Genomic DNA, 13,140 nt, shown 5'->3' with positions numbered 1-13,140 from the left:
CATTGATTCATGGAATCATCTGCTATTTATTTCTTAAATTCAAAATGAAATTTTACATGGCGGAACTCCAGAGGCAAGTGTAAATTAAATTATAAAGAAAACTGCCAGCTTAGGATGAGAATCCCAGTAAATTTCTCAAATGATGCTAATCCCCATTTTATTCAGTTCTGTTGATCCAGCCATTCGGGCTCGGCCACGCCTATTTTCTCAATAATGGAATTCACTTGATAACAAAGTGATTGGATTTGACGGTCCCATTGGGGCAACAGCTCACGATTCTCGAAATGTACTATGCCAGAAATTTGATCAATGTGTCCATTCATGCGACCCTCCGTGATCATCTGTGATGCAATTTTTTCGGCCTTGGCAGCAGGTATATCCAACAGAGCACCCAATTCCTCGAATGTTATGTTGTTATACAATTTGCTGGCGGACAACAAATTGTGCTCGAAGACCGCGCGATCCAATATGGACGAGCCATCTGGTGTGGCAGCCTTCTGGTGATCCTGCAACAAAGCCTCGAATTCCTGCAGCTCTGAGCGTCGTATGATGCGCTCCAAATACATCTTCTCCAGTATGCCATAGGCAGGCAAATGCTGGCAGCGCTCATCCTTGAAGAGTGTAGCCAGCATTCTAGAGCGCTGCTGCCCAGCTGAGGCTAGAACTGTGCAGATCAGAGCCTTCTTCAAGGCAGTCATTCGCTCGCCCTGATCCACGATTTTGCGATAGGAGAGTTCGTTGTAACGCTGAGCAGCCTCAATGAATTTACGACGATAGTCAAGAACGCGGGCATAGCAAACTTTGTAAAGAACCTAAAGAGATTATAGATAGCATTATTGGGAAGCTGGATAGATGACAATGCGAATGTCACCTGCAACTCTTCGGAATTTGTTTCGGCTTGCAGTAATGAGGCGCGATTGATGAAAAGTTCGGCCTGCACCGAATCGTTGTCCTCCAGATAGAGACGTGCAATCTTCAAGTATGTGCCCAGTTTGCATTCCACAGAATATTGTTTCTGGCCCGTTTCCAAGGGTATGCCGACCAGAACGGTCGCTGCATCGCGCCATTGCTGATTGCGTTCGTAGATGTTGGCTAGATGAAAACGTATGCCAGCCACTTGCTCCTCGAATGAGATGACGCGTGGATGAACCTTCTCGAGTGTAAAGTGGGACAGCTGCTTGGACATGTCGTCGGGCAATTTACTTAGCTCGACGCCCACATCGTTGAGGATCTGGCGCGCAATTACCAGGCTGACATGCTCATTGACAATGGCCTCAACAAAGAGTTTCAGTGTATCGATCAATTCGGGGCCGGTGTTTGAGAGCACACTTTTCAGCAGCTGACGGTACTTGTCGGCCTGGTCTTTGTGTGTGCCAATAAAATTGGTCAAGCCCATTAGCTGAGTACGCAGCACCGCCGTTGGTATGCCCATTATCCCTGTTAGCTAAACTCTACCTTTGACTCAAAAGCACTAAGAAAGCAGACAAAACTAATAAATATTATCGATAAGGCGATGGTAAAAGTGCTGAAAAACGTTCGAACAGAAAATGTACCAAAAACTGGTATTTTAAAAAATCAAAATAACACTCCTTAAATTATTTAAAATGTATATATTTCATATATTTGCTATCCCATTCATTATAATAAGTATAATTGTAACTAAAAGACGTAATTTAATTTAGTATGTAGATTATATGTATTTTTCTTTACATTTTGGTATATAATAATTGAAAATAGTGGCAGCTCTAGCACATGTAGCCGATAACAGTAAATACTTATCGATTATTGCAACTTATAAACAAAGCGGCTTAAAATACGTCACCTGGGAGTTCGGGCATGGATTTGCCAGTTGAACATGGCAGATGACGATGATGATGACGACTACAGCATTACTGCAAGTCCAACAGAATTAAGTGGTCATTGCTCATTACGCCAAAAAAGAAGAAATCCCTACAATGTACCGGCCAAGCTGTCGGCGGTAACACGAGGATCATGTGAAAAATCAAACCAAGAATTGCCATTCGATGATTGGGAATATGAAGCCGATCGCTTGGACTGTCTGCGCGCACAGCAAGAACCAGTACGAGTGCATCTCATACCAGCATCTCAAAATTTTACCACGCTGCAATCCATGTTAAAGCAACATGATATGAAGGACATAGAGGACGCTGAGCCAGATAGAGATATAACAGAGACAGCAAACATTGCACAGCAAATACTAAGGGATTTCTGCGAATCGCCCACATACTTCGAGAACGATGATCAGCTGTTACTAGAGGATTACTCGCCCTGGTTTCGTTTTCGAGGCAAGAGAATCAAAACCTATAGAAAGGAACGACTAAAAACTAGTTCACCAGTGATCACAGATGATGATGAGGATCGTTTGAGCTGCAGTTCCTCGGAGCTGTCGGTGCAAGAGGACTACAACACCCAAGTTCCCACAAGGACAAACTGTCTCTTCGATCCGAATAGCTCACAAAAGATCTGTGAGAATTTACTAAATCTGAGTGCATTTTTCAGCACTCAAAGGAATGCAAACAAATCGATTAATTTGCCCGACATGCAAATGGACTTGAAGAATTCTACCATACTGGAAGCGAATGACTTCGAAGACGAGGATGCTACTGGTATTCTGGAGGAAATTGGGTACTTCATTGGCGGCACCGAGCAATGTAAATATCTTGAGGATAACTGTGATAGTAAAATAATAGGTAAGCCATATGCAAAACGGTGTTTTCAGTGTGCTTTTGAATTTCCCGGTTTCTCGATTGTCGATTAATTTTTCACATACTAGAAGATAGAATGCACTTTTGCCTAAAAATTTGAAATCTGATCTTATTTACATATTTTATTCGTATGTTTTAATATACATAATTTCTAATAATTTTCCTTTTACAGATAATGCTGAATTTTCACTATTTAGAGATGAAACTACAGGAAGAGTTGAGAAATTGCAAGGTAAATTCGGTATATTAAAAATAAATGGCTCGCTTCATAATTATTTTAAATAAATATAACATCTTTTAGACACCAACTTATGTGAAGATAAGAATGTACACTCCAAAAAGACTCAGCTGGAAGCTGCTAAAGAAACTTCAGAAATTGAATTGCTTGAGGAAATAGCCTTAAGTGAATGGCAGCCCATGGAAATTGATAACTCAAGCATAAAAGAGCAGCAAGAGAAGGATTGCAAAGAGCAAATGGAGATGGAGATGATTGCGTTCAGTGAATGGCAACCTGTTGAGCTAATAGACAATCCAATAGAAATTCAGGAGCCACCACCAAAGGAAAAAGTTAGCTACTTACATGAGATAAGTAAAGTAGTAGAAGCTAAACGTCCAGTTGATAACTCAAATAGTATTCAATTTCGCACGGCGTCTAATAAGGCAATGAAGTTGACAGAGGAAATGAAAAGGAAAGCAGCTATGCTAATGGCTGATTTGGAAATAGTTGTCGAAAATCAAGCTGAAAACGGGAACATGCTGAAGCAGGATCAAGCGGCGGCCTCGAAGAAAGACGAGGCAGCTGCAGACTGTGAACTGCTCGCTGGGATTCCATTAAGTGAATGGCAGCCAATGGCCATACCAGACAGCAAAGAAGCAGATGGACTCGACGCGAGTAATCAATTGGATATGATACCATTAAGCGAATGGCAGCCCATAGATATACCAGATGCTAAAGCAAATACGACCAAAGATCAGCAACATAAAGAAGCGACTGACTGGAAAGTTAGTCCTGCACAACAGAAGGCAGACTGTAAGCAAAATGGGATTCCAGAAAATATTCAATTTCGAACTGCTTCGAATAGAGCTCTGACATTGACCAAAGAGATGAAACAGAAGGCAGCAATGCTGATGGCTGATTTGGAAGGTATAAATACAGATCTATATGAAGCAAAAAAAGATTCCTTGAGTGTGATTGAAGAGAAGACTGAAGCAGGATACTCTCAGACAAGAAGGAAAGGTGCTAATTGCAATTTGCATGCTGAACTTTCAAATCCAGTTCAATTTCGTACTGCTTCGAATAAGGCTCTGGAATTAACAGACGAGATGAAGCAGAAGGCGGCGATGCTGATGGCTGATTTGGAAACTGTGAGCACAAACCCCCCAACAGAGCAAAGGAAGGACAAAACTACAGTGAAAGCTGGTTGCTCTCTGTCAATAAATGAAGATGATAAGAATGTCCAGCCTAATATTTCAGAATGTGTTCAATTTCATACTGCTTCGAACAAGGTGCTCAAATTAACTGAAGAGATGAGGCAGAAAGCAGCTATGCTAATGGCTGACTTGGAACCCAACCAACTAGCGGAAACGCAGGAACGGTTTGATGATGGCTGCACAGCCAAAAACAAGTCGCTAACTAGCCAACAAACGCTTAAGGAAGGAAGAGTGCCCAAATCGATAATTGAAACTATCGATGGCATCTACCCGCTTGACTCAGAAGTCAAGCAGCCTAAGTCAGCTGTTCCATTGGAACAGAATATCAATACACAGAACAGGCCTGATCTTATATACGAGACGCCCAAATGCACAACTGATCTACAATCTTCTTTAACCCAGCTCTCGGAGCGTTCGCCCCTGGACAGAAAAACCAAGAGTTCGATAATAACACGTCGCAATCTCTTATCTCTTAATAAAAGACGAAAACAGAAACGGAATTCTGAGAACTGCAATGCGGATGCCGGACATACGCCAATTAGAAGGTTTGCTTCAATGGCAGCAGCGACAAGCACACCAATGCCGAGTCACAGGGGAATCGATGTAAAGGAGAATGAGGACAGCCCGCAACCCTCTGTGAGGGAGCGCAGCTGCTCGCAAGACTCGCCTCGCGTCGAAAGGAAGCGTATCTGCAAGCGTAAAAGTGAAGATGCTCTTTCGCCCATCTATGCGCCCACGCACAAGACTCGTCGGCTCGGCTTGAGTCGGATTCGCAATAAATCAACCCATGAAATTTGAATTGTAAATTCGCGCCAATAAAAGTAGTAAAACTAGTTATACACAAATTTTGCAGTGCTGGCAGTGAGATTTTTAAGTGCATTGCAGGGGCGCACGTTTACCAACACTACCATATGTGAGTTCCAGTCACTCATTCCAATTCCAATTGGTAAGAAAATAAATAGTGTAATCTGTTACAATAAACATAGCTTTAAAATTGATACAAATTAGAAATCGAATGTAAATGAGTAATAAATGCTAGTGTGAATAATAATTCTATAATTAAGCAAAACACATTTAGTTTTAGTTGTTACGGGTAGCAATAAACATATCTAATGCACTTTGTTTACGTCCCCGCTGCATAATTCCAATTGGAAGAGACCCAAATACGAATAGCAAAACAATCAAATATGCAAGTGACTTCATTATTTTATTTTGCATAATGTCAAAGTGTCAATTGGCTTGAAAATTACCAAAATATTATACGTCTGTGTTATAACAAACATTCCAATTAAATTAGCTTTGCTAATTAAGCAAAAAAGCGCAGCTACATGTTTGCGTGAAAGTCCAGTCACCTACTCTTATTACACAAACAAACAAATGTATGTGTGAGAGTGTGTTTGTGTATCAATATGTTTTCCTTTCTTATTCTATAAATTTCGCTTGGAGCGTTATGCTTAAATTTGTAATCTTTAAATAATAGGCGTTTCTGTCCAAGGTCGATTATGTGTATTGGAAGTAAAGCTTGGATGAGAACAGTTCTCTTTCTATTGCTGCGGCGTACCAACACATGCGTACGGTACATACAATATATGTATGCATACATGTTTGTGTGTCACACACACACATGAATTACGCTTGAAATTTTTGTTTAGGCTATTTAAAATGATGGCGTATTAACAGCGACTCTCTTGCTCTAAATCAAAGCACCGACTTTATCAGAAATATTAAAGCACATACAGTGAAAGCTTACTATACTAAAATATATACATACATGTACGTATATATGTATATACTATTTTGCAAAATGTGTGTTTATAACCATTTACTTTAGTTTTTTAGAAATTTGCAAAAGTAAAAAAAAAAATGTTGAATTTTGTAAATTGTTGGGTTTTATATATTTAAATATTATTTGACAAGATTATATAGTTAAAAAACAAAAATGTTTTTATCGAATCGAAAAAAATCAAATTTAATATTGCTTTTTCTTTCAAAACATAAAAAGAAATGGTAATTTACTTAAAAATTATCTGATTTATTCGAAAACATTTTTAACACGTTTCAGACAAAAATTAATTTGAAATTTTTATAAAAATTTGGTTTAGTCATGAAATATCAGTTTTAGACTTTGATAACTTTCGACAACTAGAGAGCAGTTAGTTAATTAGGTTTTCTACTGTATGCACACACACATAAAATATATATTCATTTTTATTGCCGTGTACACGACTATAGTTATAGTACAGGCTCTCTACTATCGGAGAGTTACGTTTAATCATTTATACGCGTTTTGTTTCGCTTGCAAAACGACGACAAAAACAAAATGAAGAGGAGAAAACGGAAAATAACAATTCGTTTCAGCTGAGAACATTTTCAAATAGGCTTTTGTGATTTGTACTATTTGATATTATTGCCAGTTGTGTTTTGTACGCCTTGCCACTCCTATTACTTTGCCACGTCAGTCCGAAATTGTTAATAATAGTGCACAATATATCTTTAACTTTTTATACATACATATATATATTGTTACTCTTTGTAGGGTTAATTGAATATAAAAACGCTATTCCATTTACATATCTTGCAGAAGCATCGCCAAGCACAACAGCAAGGGAAGAAGGGAATTTTCAATTATGGCTGACGAGTTTGATGGCTGCGAATGCATTTGGTCGCATGAATTGGCGATGCAACGGCTTATCAATTTTGTAAGTGGACAGCTGACTAGACTATGTAAATGTATATATGTATATATAATATGAGTAATTGTATCATTAACAGATACGTCAGAATCAGAATGCCTGCACAGATACCGAGTGCATAGATGGTAAATTTTTATTGTAGACATTTATTTAAGTAGTCTAATCTAATCGACTTCCGCAGTTAGCGGACGCACCTTGCACCCGGGTCAGGCGATTTCCGGACGTGATTCTGGTAATAGTTTCACCATTGCCATGGTGTTCATGCTGTTGGCCATGTTCATGTATATCGTGAACCCAAGCACTTGGCGTCAATTGACCAACGCTAAGCCAAGTCGCCGGGACAACAATCCAGATGGAGCGCCGCCGCCGCAGCCACCGGCCATCAATTAAGCGTGGAAAGCTGCATAAACGATGAGAGCTTGCATTTTCATTTTTCTTTCTGTTTAACCAAACTATACACACACACGATTACATACATATATATATGTGTGTGTGCATATATATACAAGGACATACCCAGACACACACAGAGGCCTACTCAGCCAGCATATATAACCCATGTGTATATATATATATTTATATGTATGTATCTATAGTGGAAGACAAAAAATAATAATAAACTAAATGCAATGAAATCAATTTGTGAATATATTGATGTTATATATATGCTGTATATGTTATATAACCATTTGTATGTGCATATGTCTCTGTTTTTGTGTGTGTCATTTAACTAGTTTAATATCCCTCTTTCTATATATTCGTCTATCGCGTTTAATCAATATCAAACTTTTGTACAAATTCTTACGGAATTACATACTATATACATACATGAACATCATTTCTCTATGTGCAATTTATAATTGGTAAATAAATTTTGTCTGCACCTAAATTAAAATGGTGCAAAATGCACTTGGAACAGTTAAAATGATTTACATATGCTTATTGTTCGAACAATTTAAAAGCGATGTCTTACAATTTGTATTGCTATGTCTGAAAATGCTGGCTTATTGCTTAATCCTCATTGTTTTGCAGCTCTTCCATTTTGCGCCGCACATTCTTGAGCACTCCTTTCATTTGCTCATATTTACCCGTGGAATCGGGCAGATTCTCAAAGTTGATAACATCGCTGACGCCTACCTTGAAGTTGTCGCCCACGGGCAGCTTGTCGTACACGGAGAACTTCAATATGGGCGTGCCCGCTATGGATGGGGCTTTGAAAATTGCAGTTTGACTAGAAGCGGCGGGCTTCGATGAAATTTCTTGGCTTTTTTCATTAACTTCGGCATCTGGAGCGGCCTTTGTCTCCACTTCACTTGTGTTGAGGGAGGTATTGGCGTCCAGTTGCTGTAAAAGTTTCGCCTGCTGCGCTTGCAGATCGTCCAACGTGGGCGATGGACTGCGCTTGCTCGGCTCCTCTTTGGCCGGCGGTGCAGTTTCAGTGGCGTCTGCAAAAGGCAAAGATGGCTGCTCTTCAGACTGCTCCAGCTCATCATCATCATCCAGATCCATATCGTGTTCTACGAGATTTGTGTCATTCTCACGTTCTTTGAGACTAGTATCATGTGACGCCGGCAGGTCTATCAATTTCTTGCGTTTATAGCCTTTGGTCACATTCTCGCCCAGCGACTTGATAAAGTTTTCCTTTAGCTGATGCTGCTGAAAGCGTGGCACGTTGTGATGCTGGTAATCCTGGAGAGAGAAATGATGTTTAGAATTCTGCTGGCCATATAGATGAGCCCATAATTACATCATAGAACTTGGCACCTGGATGCACATTGAAGCCAGGAAAGTCGATTATTTTATTGACATCATATTTAAAGCTTTCGGACTCGCCTTCCTCTTGCTCTGGTGCCTGCACCTCGCTGCCCTGCAAGAGTAGACAACGAATTTTATATAAATATATCTAATCACATATCGACTCTCACTTACATCCGCATTGAAGAGCGATATGCCAGAGCTTTGAACCTTTGCCTCCTCCAGCCAGGCGGGCGGATAGCCCAGCACACGCATGCGATAGAACATGAATGGCAACTCTCCGCGGCTAAAGCCCATGGCATGGCGCGTCTTGCTGCTAATCTTTCCAGGTCGAATGTGCGCGAAACGTTGCTCCGTGTCCACGTGATACCGCTCCACCTTCTTCTTGCGTGCCCGCTGAATGCGCGCCTGATTGCGCGGCCGCGTGCACTCACGCAGCGAATGATCTGTGCCACCGCAATTAAAGCAAGCGGATTGCGCTTTAGGGCGGAAGCATTTGTTAACCTCATCCAGTTTTCGTTTTTTTCGTTCGAAGGTCTCCTCGTCGAGCACCTCGCCATGGCAGCGCTTGTATGAAGGCACTTGGGCGGCATTTAGCTTGCACGTCGGCGCCGTGTCTATCATAAATAGATCATTGTCCGGTGCTGGAGATTTCGATTGGGAATGCACGGTAATCCTCTGCTCCGTTGTTTTGTACTCAAATTTCTCCGCGGCAAAAGTCGACTGCAGCGCTTGGAGCAGACGCTCTTGTAGCCTGTCATATTCGTCCACATTATTAAATCTCACTTCGAATACCAAGTCTTCTTCAGTTGTATTTGAGTTCTGCTGTATTAAATTTACATTATCATTTATAAAATGAACAATTTAGCAATTTGTTTTGTTTCTCTCTTTCGTTTTGCTGTACCTGGTCATTCGTTGCTTCGCTTGGTTCTTTGATTGGGGGTTGCTGCAAATTGGCGGCATTGTTTATCTCCTTTGTGGATATTTCCTGCACTTCGCCATCTTCCAAATCGGCCTCGCTCCCAATTGTTATTATTGAATCGTTAATTTCTATAACGCTTTCGTCCATTTCTACTTTAAATAAATAAATAGCCGATTACTATTGTTTTTTTCCGTTCATTAATGCTAGTTCACAGATCCAGGGATGGGTACTCGTCAGCTCGTTACCGTGTACAAGTATTTTTAGAGTACCCAGTCACGACATATAACGGAGATTTTAAGGCATCTAGTACAGATTTAAAAATTCACATTCGCTGCTCAACAGAGCTGATTTAAAGTTACTATTTTTTGCCAGAAAACTTTATGCAGCTAACTTAATAGGCTTTGGATTGATACTTCGAGTATAAATAGTGGTGCTTATTGCAAAAAAAGGTCTTTCAGTAAAAGTGTGTCAAGCTTTCAGTAATCATTCCGAAGCGCATTAATATTCTATTACAAATTTTGCGACATATTCCGTAAATAAAATCGTGTTAAATTAGCAGCTAACGGCACTTTTCAACCGCACCTAATGAGTAGCTGTTATTACAGTCGTTCTATTCCTTCTTGAATATTCGAACTGCAAAGAACGAAGAAAAATTTTAGCTGAGAAAGTTAAAAATTTAATAAATAGGGAGAAAATATATAAACCTATTATTTATGTAAGTAGTAATTACATGCAAGTGAAAATTATGTTTTGCAACCATTTTTTTTTTTAGTTTTCACTGCTCAAAGAAAATTTTCCGAGATGTCTTCTTCAAAGAAAACTTCCAAATCGGCGGCCACATCGGCAGCCAAATCGGCAGCCAAATCGGCTGCCAAATCGAATATTCAACCTAAAATAGAACCAAATATTGATGAATATATAAAATGCCCTTATGACGAGAGTCATAGCTTGCTACCAGGCCGCTTCGCCTGGCACCTAACGCGCTGTGCCCGCAATCATTTCAGCAGCGGCATGGTGCGCTGTCCGTTTAACAATACCCATGTGGTGAAACCCAAGGGATTGAATGTAAGTATATGGCGCCCATAAATGAACTCTAAGGGAAGTTCAAAAATAAATATTTGCAGAACCATTTGCTAAACTGTCCGAACCGTTGCGACTTGGAACGTTTTCTGCATCCCGATGCATTGCCGCCGAAAGAGCCGCGTCCGTCTCAAGTCGACTTGGTGGAGTGCTCCGAGAACTGGGATGATGAGCCACCGGCACCTACCTACAATCCAAGGGAGTATTCTGAGAATAATCTTATTATACGCCAATTGGTGGGCGCAACACCGGCTCAGCGGCGTCAATTTCGCGAAATGGAGCGCAGACGTTTTGAGCGACTTAACCAAAACAGACAATAAACAAGAATAATCATGTATGTCAGCATAGGTATACATGTGCACACGCACACACATACACACATACCCACACCAGCATACAAATCAGCACAGCACACACACACACACACATACAAACACCAGCACACACATACGACACCCATACACACACACATACACACACATATACACACTCACATACACACACATACATTGCACAACGAACACGTTTTCAAATTTTTGACACAAATATATTTGATTTTCAACGAATCATTGTGAGCAGTGCTGTAAAGCGCGAAGACATTTGCAGTAATGAAAAACGCAAAAAATTGCTTTTCGTTATAAATTTAAATGAACGATGAGCATTCTAAAACAGCTGATCATAAACTTTGAAATGTAAACTTTTACGTTTTTCTTTGAAGAGAATAAAATTGAAATTCAAATATAATTAAATATATAAATACATTTATTTAGCTTGATGATATTCGATTGCTTGCTCGGCGACATGAAAGTATGTAAGACAGAATGTATTTGACTTCCGCAATTGAAATCGAGATATGTTTTAGTAAAACAAACAGAAATTTATTCAAATCATGCGAAATGCAAAGCAAGTGCTCTTTTGGACTGTATAAACCTTATATATATATATATATGTTATAAAAAGAGCTGAAGACGTCATTTCTCTGATTGAGAATCTAGAGAAGCGTGCGACTGAATGCCAACGGAATAATCATTAATTCAACTTACAACTGGGGGAATTCTCGACAACAACAACCACAGGAGTTTTGAGCGATAATCGAGAATTTGAATAAGCGTGAAGAGCGCAGAGCGAAAAAGAGGCGACATTTCGTGAATGCCAATTAAGTTTTTCATGCTGACTATTGCTCAACCATAAATAGTCCAACATCAGGTTGGACGACTTCATAAATTGTTAACTATGCAACTGCTCAGGTGTCGATTGCTGCTCCTGCTGGCCACTGCAGCCTGTGCGCTGGCCACGCCCACACTGGATAAATTTCAAGGAAAGGCAGCGCTTGTGCAGGAGCAACTTTCCAATCTACCAGATCCAGTGCAGCTGCTAAGCCAACTGCCCGTCAAGTTAATCAATTCCAAGCCGATGCTCGTGAAGCCAGCGCTATTGCAGGAGAAGCTTTCCAATCTACCAGATCCAGTGCAGCTACTAAGCCAACTGCCCGCCAAGCTGAAGTCGAAGCCAGTGTTTCTGAAATCCCAAGGGAAGGTAATGCTTCTGCAGGAGAAACTCTCCAGTCTGCCAGATCCAGTGCAGCTTCTAAGCCAATTGCCCGCCAAGTTCGTCAAGCCCAAGCCGGTGTTCGTGAAGCCCGTCGTCGTGAAGCCCATTGTCGTGGTCAAGCCGGTGATTGTTGGTGGTGGAGGCGCCGGGGGCGGAGGCGGAGGTGGCCACGGTCATGGACATGGGCATGGACATGGACATCATGGCTAATTTAAATAAACGTTTAGAATTCGAAAATGAACGAAACGAATTGTGTAAATATTTAAAATAAAATTTACATTGTAAAAAAAATTTTTAATAATTTTAAAAATTAATTTATTTTTCATAAATAAGCTACATCTTGCAGAACTTTCAATATTATTATATGCAAATATCTGAGTAAATATTAAAATACTAATTTTTCAATATACGTTTTTATAATATAACTAAAAATAACAAAATTAAATATTGTAACTATATTTATATCTAAAACAAAATATTTGAGACCAACTAAATATAATCCCATTTACTAATGCCACATCTATATCAGCTATTTTGGCGTCTTTTCCGCTAAGCTGCGCATCACTGCCGCTGGATCCGCCAGTGATAGCCCGCTGTTTGGGAAAGTGAAAGGCTTTCGCCTTTCGCACTTGGCATGCTCAATAAGCGCATATCGATGTGCATAATGAATCGTCCTTGCTGAACATTCGGCTAATGACAGCCTTTGTGGGCTAAACAAATTGCACTGCAGATGCCAATGACGAGAATGAAGATACAGATGGAAATGAATTCAATGGATGGAATAGAAGCATTCGACATGCACATTAAAACACAGCAGCAACAAGTGATAAGGGAGAGCGCATTCTAATCAACGTAACACATAATCATAATCATAAACCCACTCAAATGCTAACATACATACAACTGCTCTATCTAATTTATACAGTTGTCTTGAGGGGCGCCTTTGTAATCAGCAGCATCCGCAGTATCCACAGCAGTCGCC

General features: G+C 40.1%; 6 protein-coding genes across 9 annotated transcripts; 4 read left to right on the top strand and 2 right to left on the bottom strand.

Annotated features, from left to right (window-relative positions):
- Positions 1 to 127: 127 nt before the first annotated feature.
- LOC6579370 (COP9 signalosome complex subunit 4) lies at positions 128 to 1,512 on the bottom strand. Its single transcript, XM_002005230.4, has 2 exons — positions 872 to 1,512; positions 128 to 812 (listed from the first exon to the last, which is right to left on the bottom strand). Exons 1-2 carry the CDS (start codon positions 1,430 to 1,432, stop codon positions 162 to 164), a joined length of 1,212 nt encoding a protein of 403 aa, XP_002005266.1. The 5' UTR covers positions 1,433 to 1,512; the 3' UTR covers positions 128 to 161.
- Positions 1,513 to 1,774: 262 nt separating this feature from the next.
- LOC6579369 (breast cancer type 2 susceptibility protein homolog) lies at positions 1,775 to 4,990 on the top strand. Its single transcript, XM_002005229.4, has 3 exons — positions 1,775 to 2,711; positions 2,899 to 2,958; positions 3,028 to 4,990. The coding sequence occupies exons 1-3, from the start codon at positions 1,856 to 1,858 to the stop codon at positions 4,953 to 4,955; spliced, it is 2,844 nt and encodes a 947-aa protein (XP_002005265.2). The 5' UTR covers positions 1,775 to 1,855; the 3' UTR covers positions 4,956 to 4,990.
- Positions 4,991 to 5,013: 23 nt separating this feature from the next.
- Positions 5,014 to 7,489, top strand: LOC6579367 (small integral membrane protein 14). 3 transcript variants are annotated; one of them, XM_032729729.2, is made up of 4 exons: positions 5,014 to 5,103; positions 6,739 to 6,856; positions 6,930 to 6,975; positions 7,032 to 7,489. In XM_032729729.2, exons 2-4 carry the CDS (start codon positions 6,785 to 6,787, stop codon positions 7,238 to 7,240), a joined length of 327 nt encoding a protein of 108 aa, XP_032585620.1. In that variant the 5' UTR covers positions 5,014 to 5,103; positions 6,739 to 6,784; the 3' UTR covers positions 7,241 to 7,489. The 3 variants fall into 3 exon arrangements, with proteins under 3 accessions (XP_032585620.1, XP_015019123.1, XP_002005263.1); XM_015163637.1 differs by lacking the exon at positions 5,014 to 5,103 and adding an exon at positions 5,144 to 5,174; XM_002005227.4 differs by lacking the exon at positions 5,014 to 5,103 and adding an exon at positions 6,510 to 6,611.
- A 116-nt stretch (positions 7,490 to 7,605) lies between these two features.
- On the bottom strand, positions 7,606 to 9,762 carry LOC26527479 (zinc finger CCHC domain-containing protein 8 homolog). 2 transcript variants are annotated; one of them, XM_015163636.3, is made up of 4 exons: positions 9,510 to 9,762; positions 8,780 to 9,430; positions 8,598 to 8,717; positions 7,606 to 8,539 (listed from the first exon to the last, which is right to left on the bottom strand). In XM_015163636.3, the coding sequence occupies exons 1-4, from the start codon at positions 9,672 to 9,674 to the stop codon at positions 7,862 to 7,864; spliced, it is 1,614 nt and encodes a 537-aa protein (XP_015019122.1). In that variant the 5' UTR covers positions 9,675 to 9,762; the 3' UTR covers positions 7,606 to 7,861. The 2 variants fall into 2 exon arrangements, with proteins under 2 accessions (XP_015019122.1, XP_032585619.1); XM_032729728.2 differs by having other exon boundaries at positions 8,780 to 9,427.
- Positions 9,763 to 9,866: 104 nt separating this feature from the next.
- LOC6579366 (gametocyte-specific factor 1 homolog) lies at positions 9,867 to 11,034 on the top strand. The gene is made up of 3 exons (XM_002005226.4): positions 9,867 to 10,242; positions 10,300 to 10,592; positions 10,652 to 11,034. Exons 2-3 carry the CDS (start codon positions 10,329 to 10,331, stop codon positions 10,925 to 10,927), a joined length of 540 nt encoding a protein of 179 aa, XP_002005262.1. The 5' UTR covers positions 9,867 to 10,242; positions 10,300 to 10,328; the 3' UTR covers positions 10,928 to 11,034.
- Positions 11,035 to 11,840: 806 nt separating this feature from the next.
- Positions 11,841 to 12,368, top strand: LOC122757669. Its single transcript, XM_044010563.1, has one exon. It carries the CDS (start codon positions 11,841 to 11,843, stop codon positions 12,366 to 12,368), a length of 528 nt encoding a protein of 175 aa, XP_043866498.1.
- Positions 12,369 to 13,140: the final 772 nt, after the last annotated feature.

Source organism: Drosophila mojavensis, unplaced genomic scaffold (assembly GCF_018153725.1).
Source record: "Drosophila mojavensis isolate 15081-1352.22 unplaced genomic scaffold, ASM1815372v1 contig_80, whole genome shotgun sequence".
Lineage (NCBI taxonomy): Eukaryota > Metazoa > Arthropoda > Insecta > Diptera > Drosophilidae > Drosophila > Drosophila mojavensis.
This window is presented reverse-complemented; position numbering and strand designations above follow the sequence as displayed.

Excerpts from the sequence above, each read along its gene's own strand:
- LOC6579370 (XM_002005230.4), bottom strand. The coding sequence starts at position 1,432 with ATGGGCATACCAACGGCGGTGCTGCGTACTCAGCTAATGGGCTTGACC. Across the intron at positions 813-871 it reads CAAATTCCGAAGAGTTGCAG|GTTCTTTACAAAGTTTGCTA; the intron begins GTGACATTCGCA and ends TAATCTCTTTAG.
- LOC6579369 (XM_002005229.4), top strand. The coding sequence starts at position 1,856 with ATGGCAGATGACGATGATGATGACGACTACAGCATTACTGCAAGTCCA. Across the intron at positions 2,712-2,898 it reads CTGTGATAGTAAAATAATAG|ATAATGCTGAATTTTCACTA; the intron begins GTAAGCCATATG and ends TTCCTTTTACAG. Across the intron at positions 2,959-3,027 it reads AAGAGTTGAGAAATTGCAAG|ACACCAACTTATGTGAAGAT; the intron begins GTAAATTCGGTA and ends AACATCTTTTAG.
- LOC6579367 (XM_032729729.2), top strand. The coding sequence starts at position 6,785 with ATGGCTGACGAGTTTGATGGCTGCGAATGCATTTGGTCGCATGAATTG. Across the intron at positions 6,857-6,929 it reads TGCAACGGCTTATCAATTTT|ATACGTCAGAATCAGAATGC; the intron begins GTAAGTGGACAG and ends TATCATTAACAG. Across the intron at positions 6,976-7,031 it reads AGATACCGAGTGCATAGATG|TTAGCGGACGCACCTTGCAC; the intron begins GTAAATTTTTAT and ends CGACTTCCGCAG.
- LOC26527479 (XM_015163636.3), bottom strand. The coding sequence starts at position 9,674 with ATGGACGAAAGCGTTATAGAAATTAACGATTCAATAATAACAATTGGG. Across the intron at positions 8,718-8,779 it reads TATCGCTCTTCAATGCGGAT|GGCAGCGAGGTGCAGGCACC; the intron begins GTAAGTGAGAGT and ends CTACTCTTGCAG. Across the intron at positions 8,540-8,597 it reads CAGGTGCCAAGTTCTATGAT|GATTACCAGCATCACAACGT; the intron begins GTAATTATGGGC and ends TTCTCTCTCCAG.
- LOC6579366 (XM_002005226.4), top strand. The coding sequence starts at position 10,329 with ATGTCTTCTTCAAAGAAAACTTCCAAATCGGCGGCCACATCGGCAGCC. Across the intron at positions 10,593-10,651 it reads TGAAACCCAAGGGATTGAAT|AACCATTTGCTAAACTGTCC; the intron begins GTAAGTATATGG and ends AAATATTTGCAG.
- LOC122757669 (XM_044010563.1), top strand. The coding sequence starts at position 11,841 with ATGCAACTGCTCAGGTGTCGATTGCTGCTCCTGCTGGCCACTGCAGCC.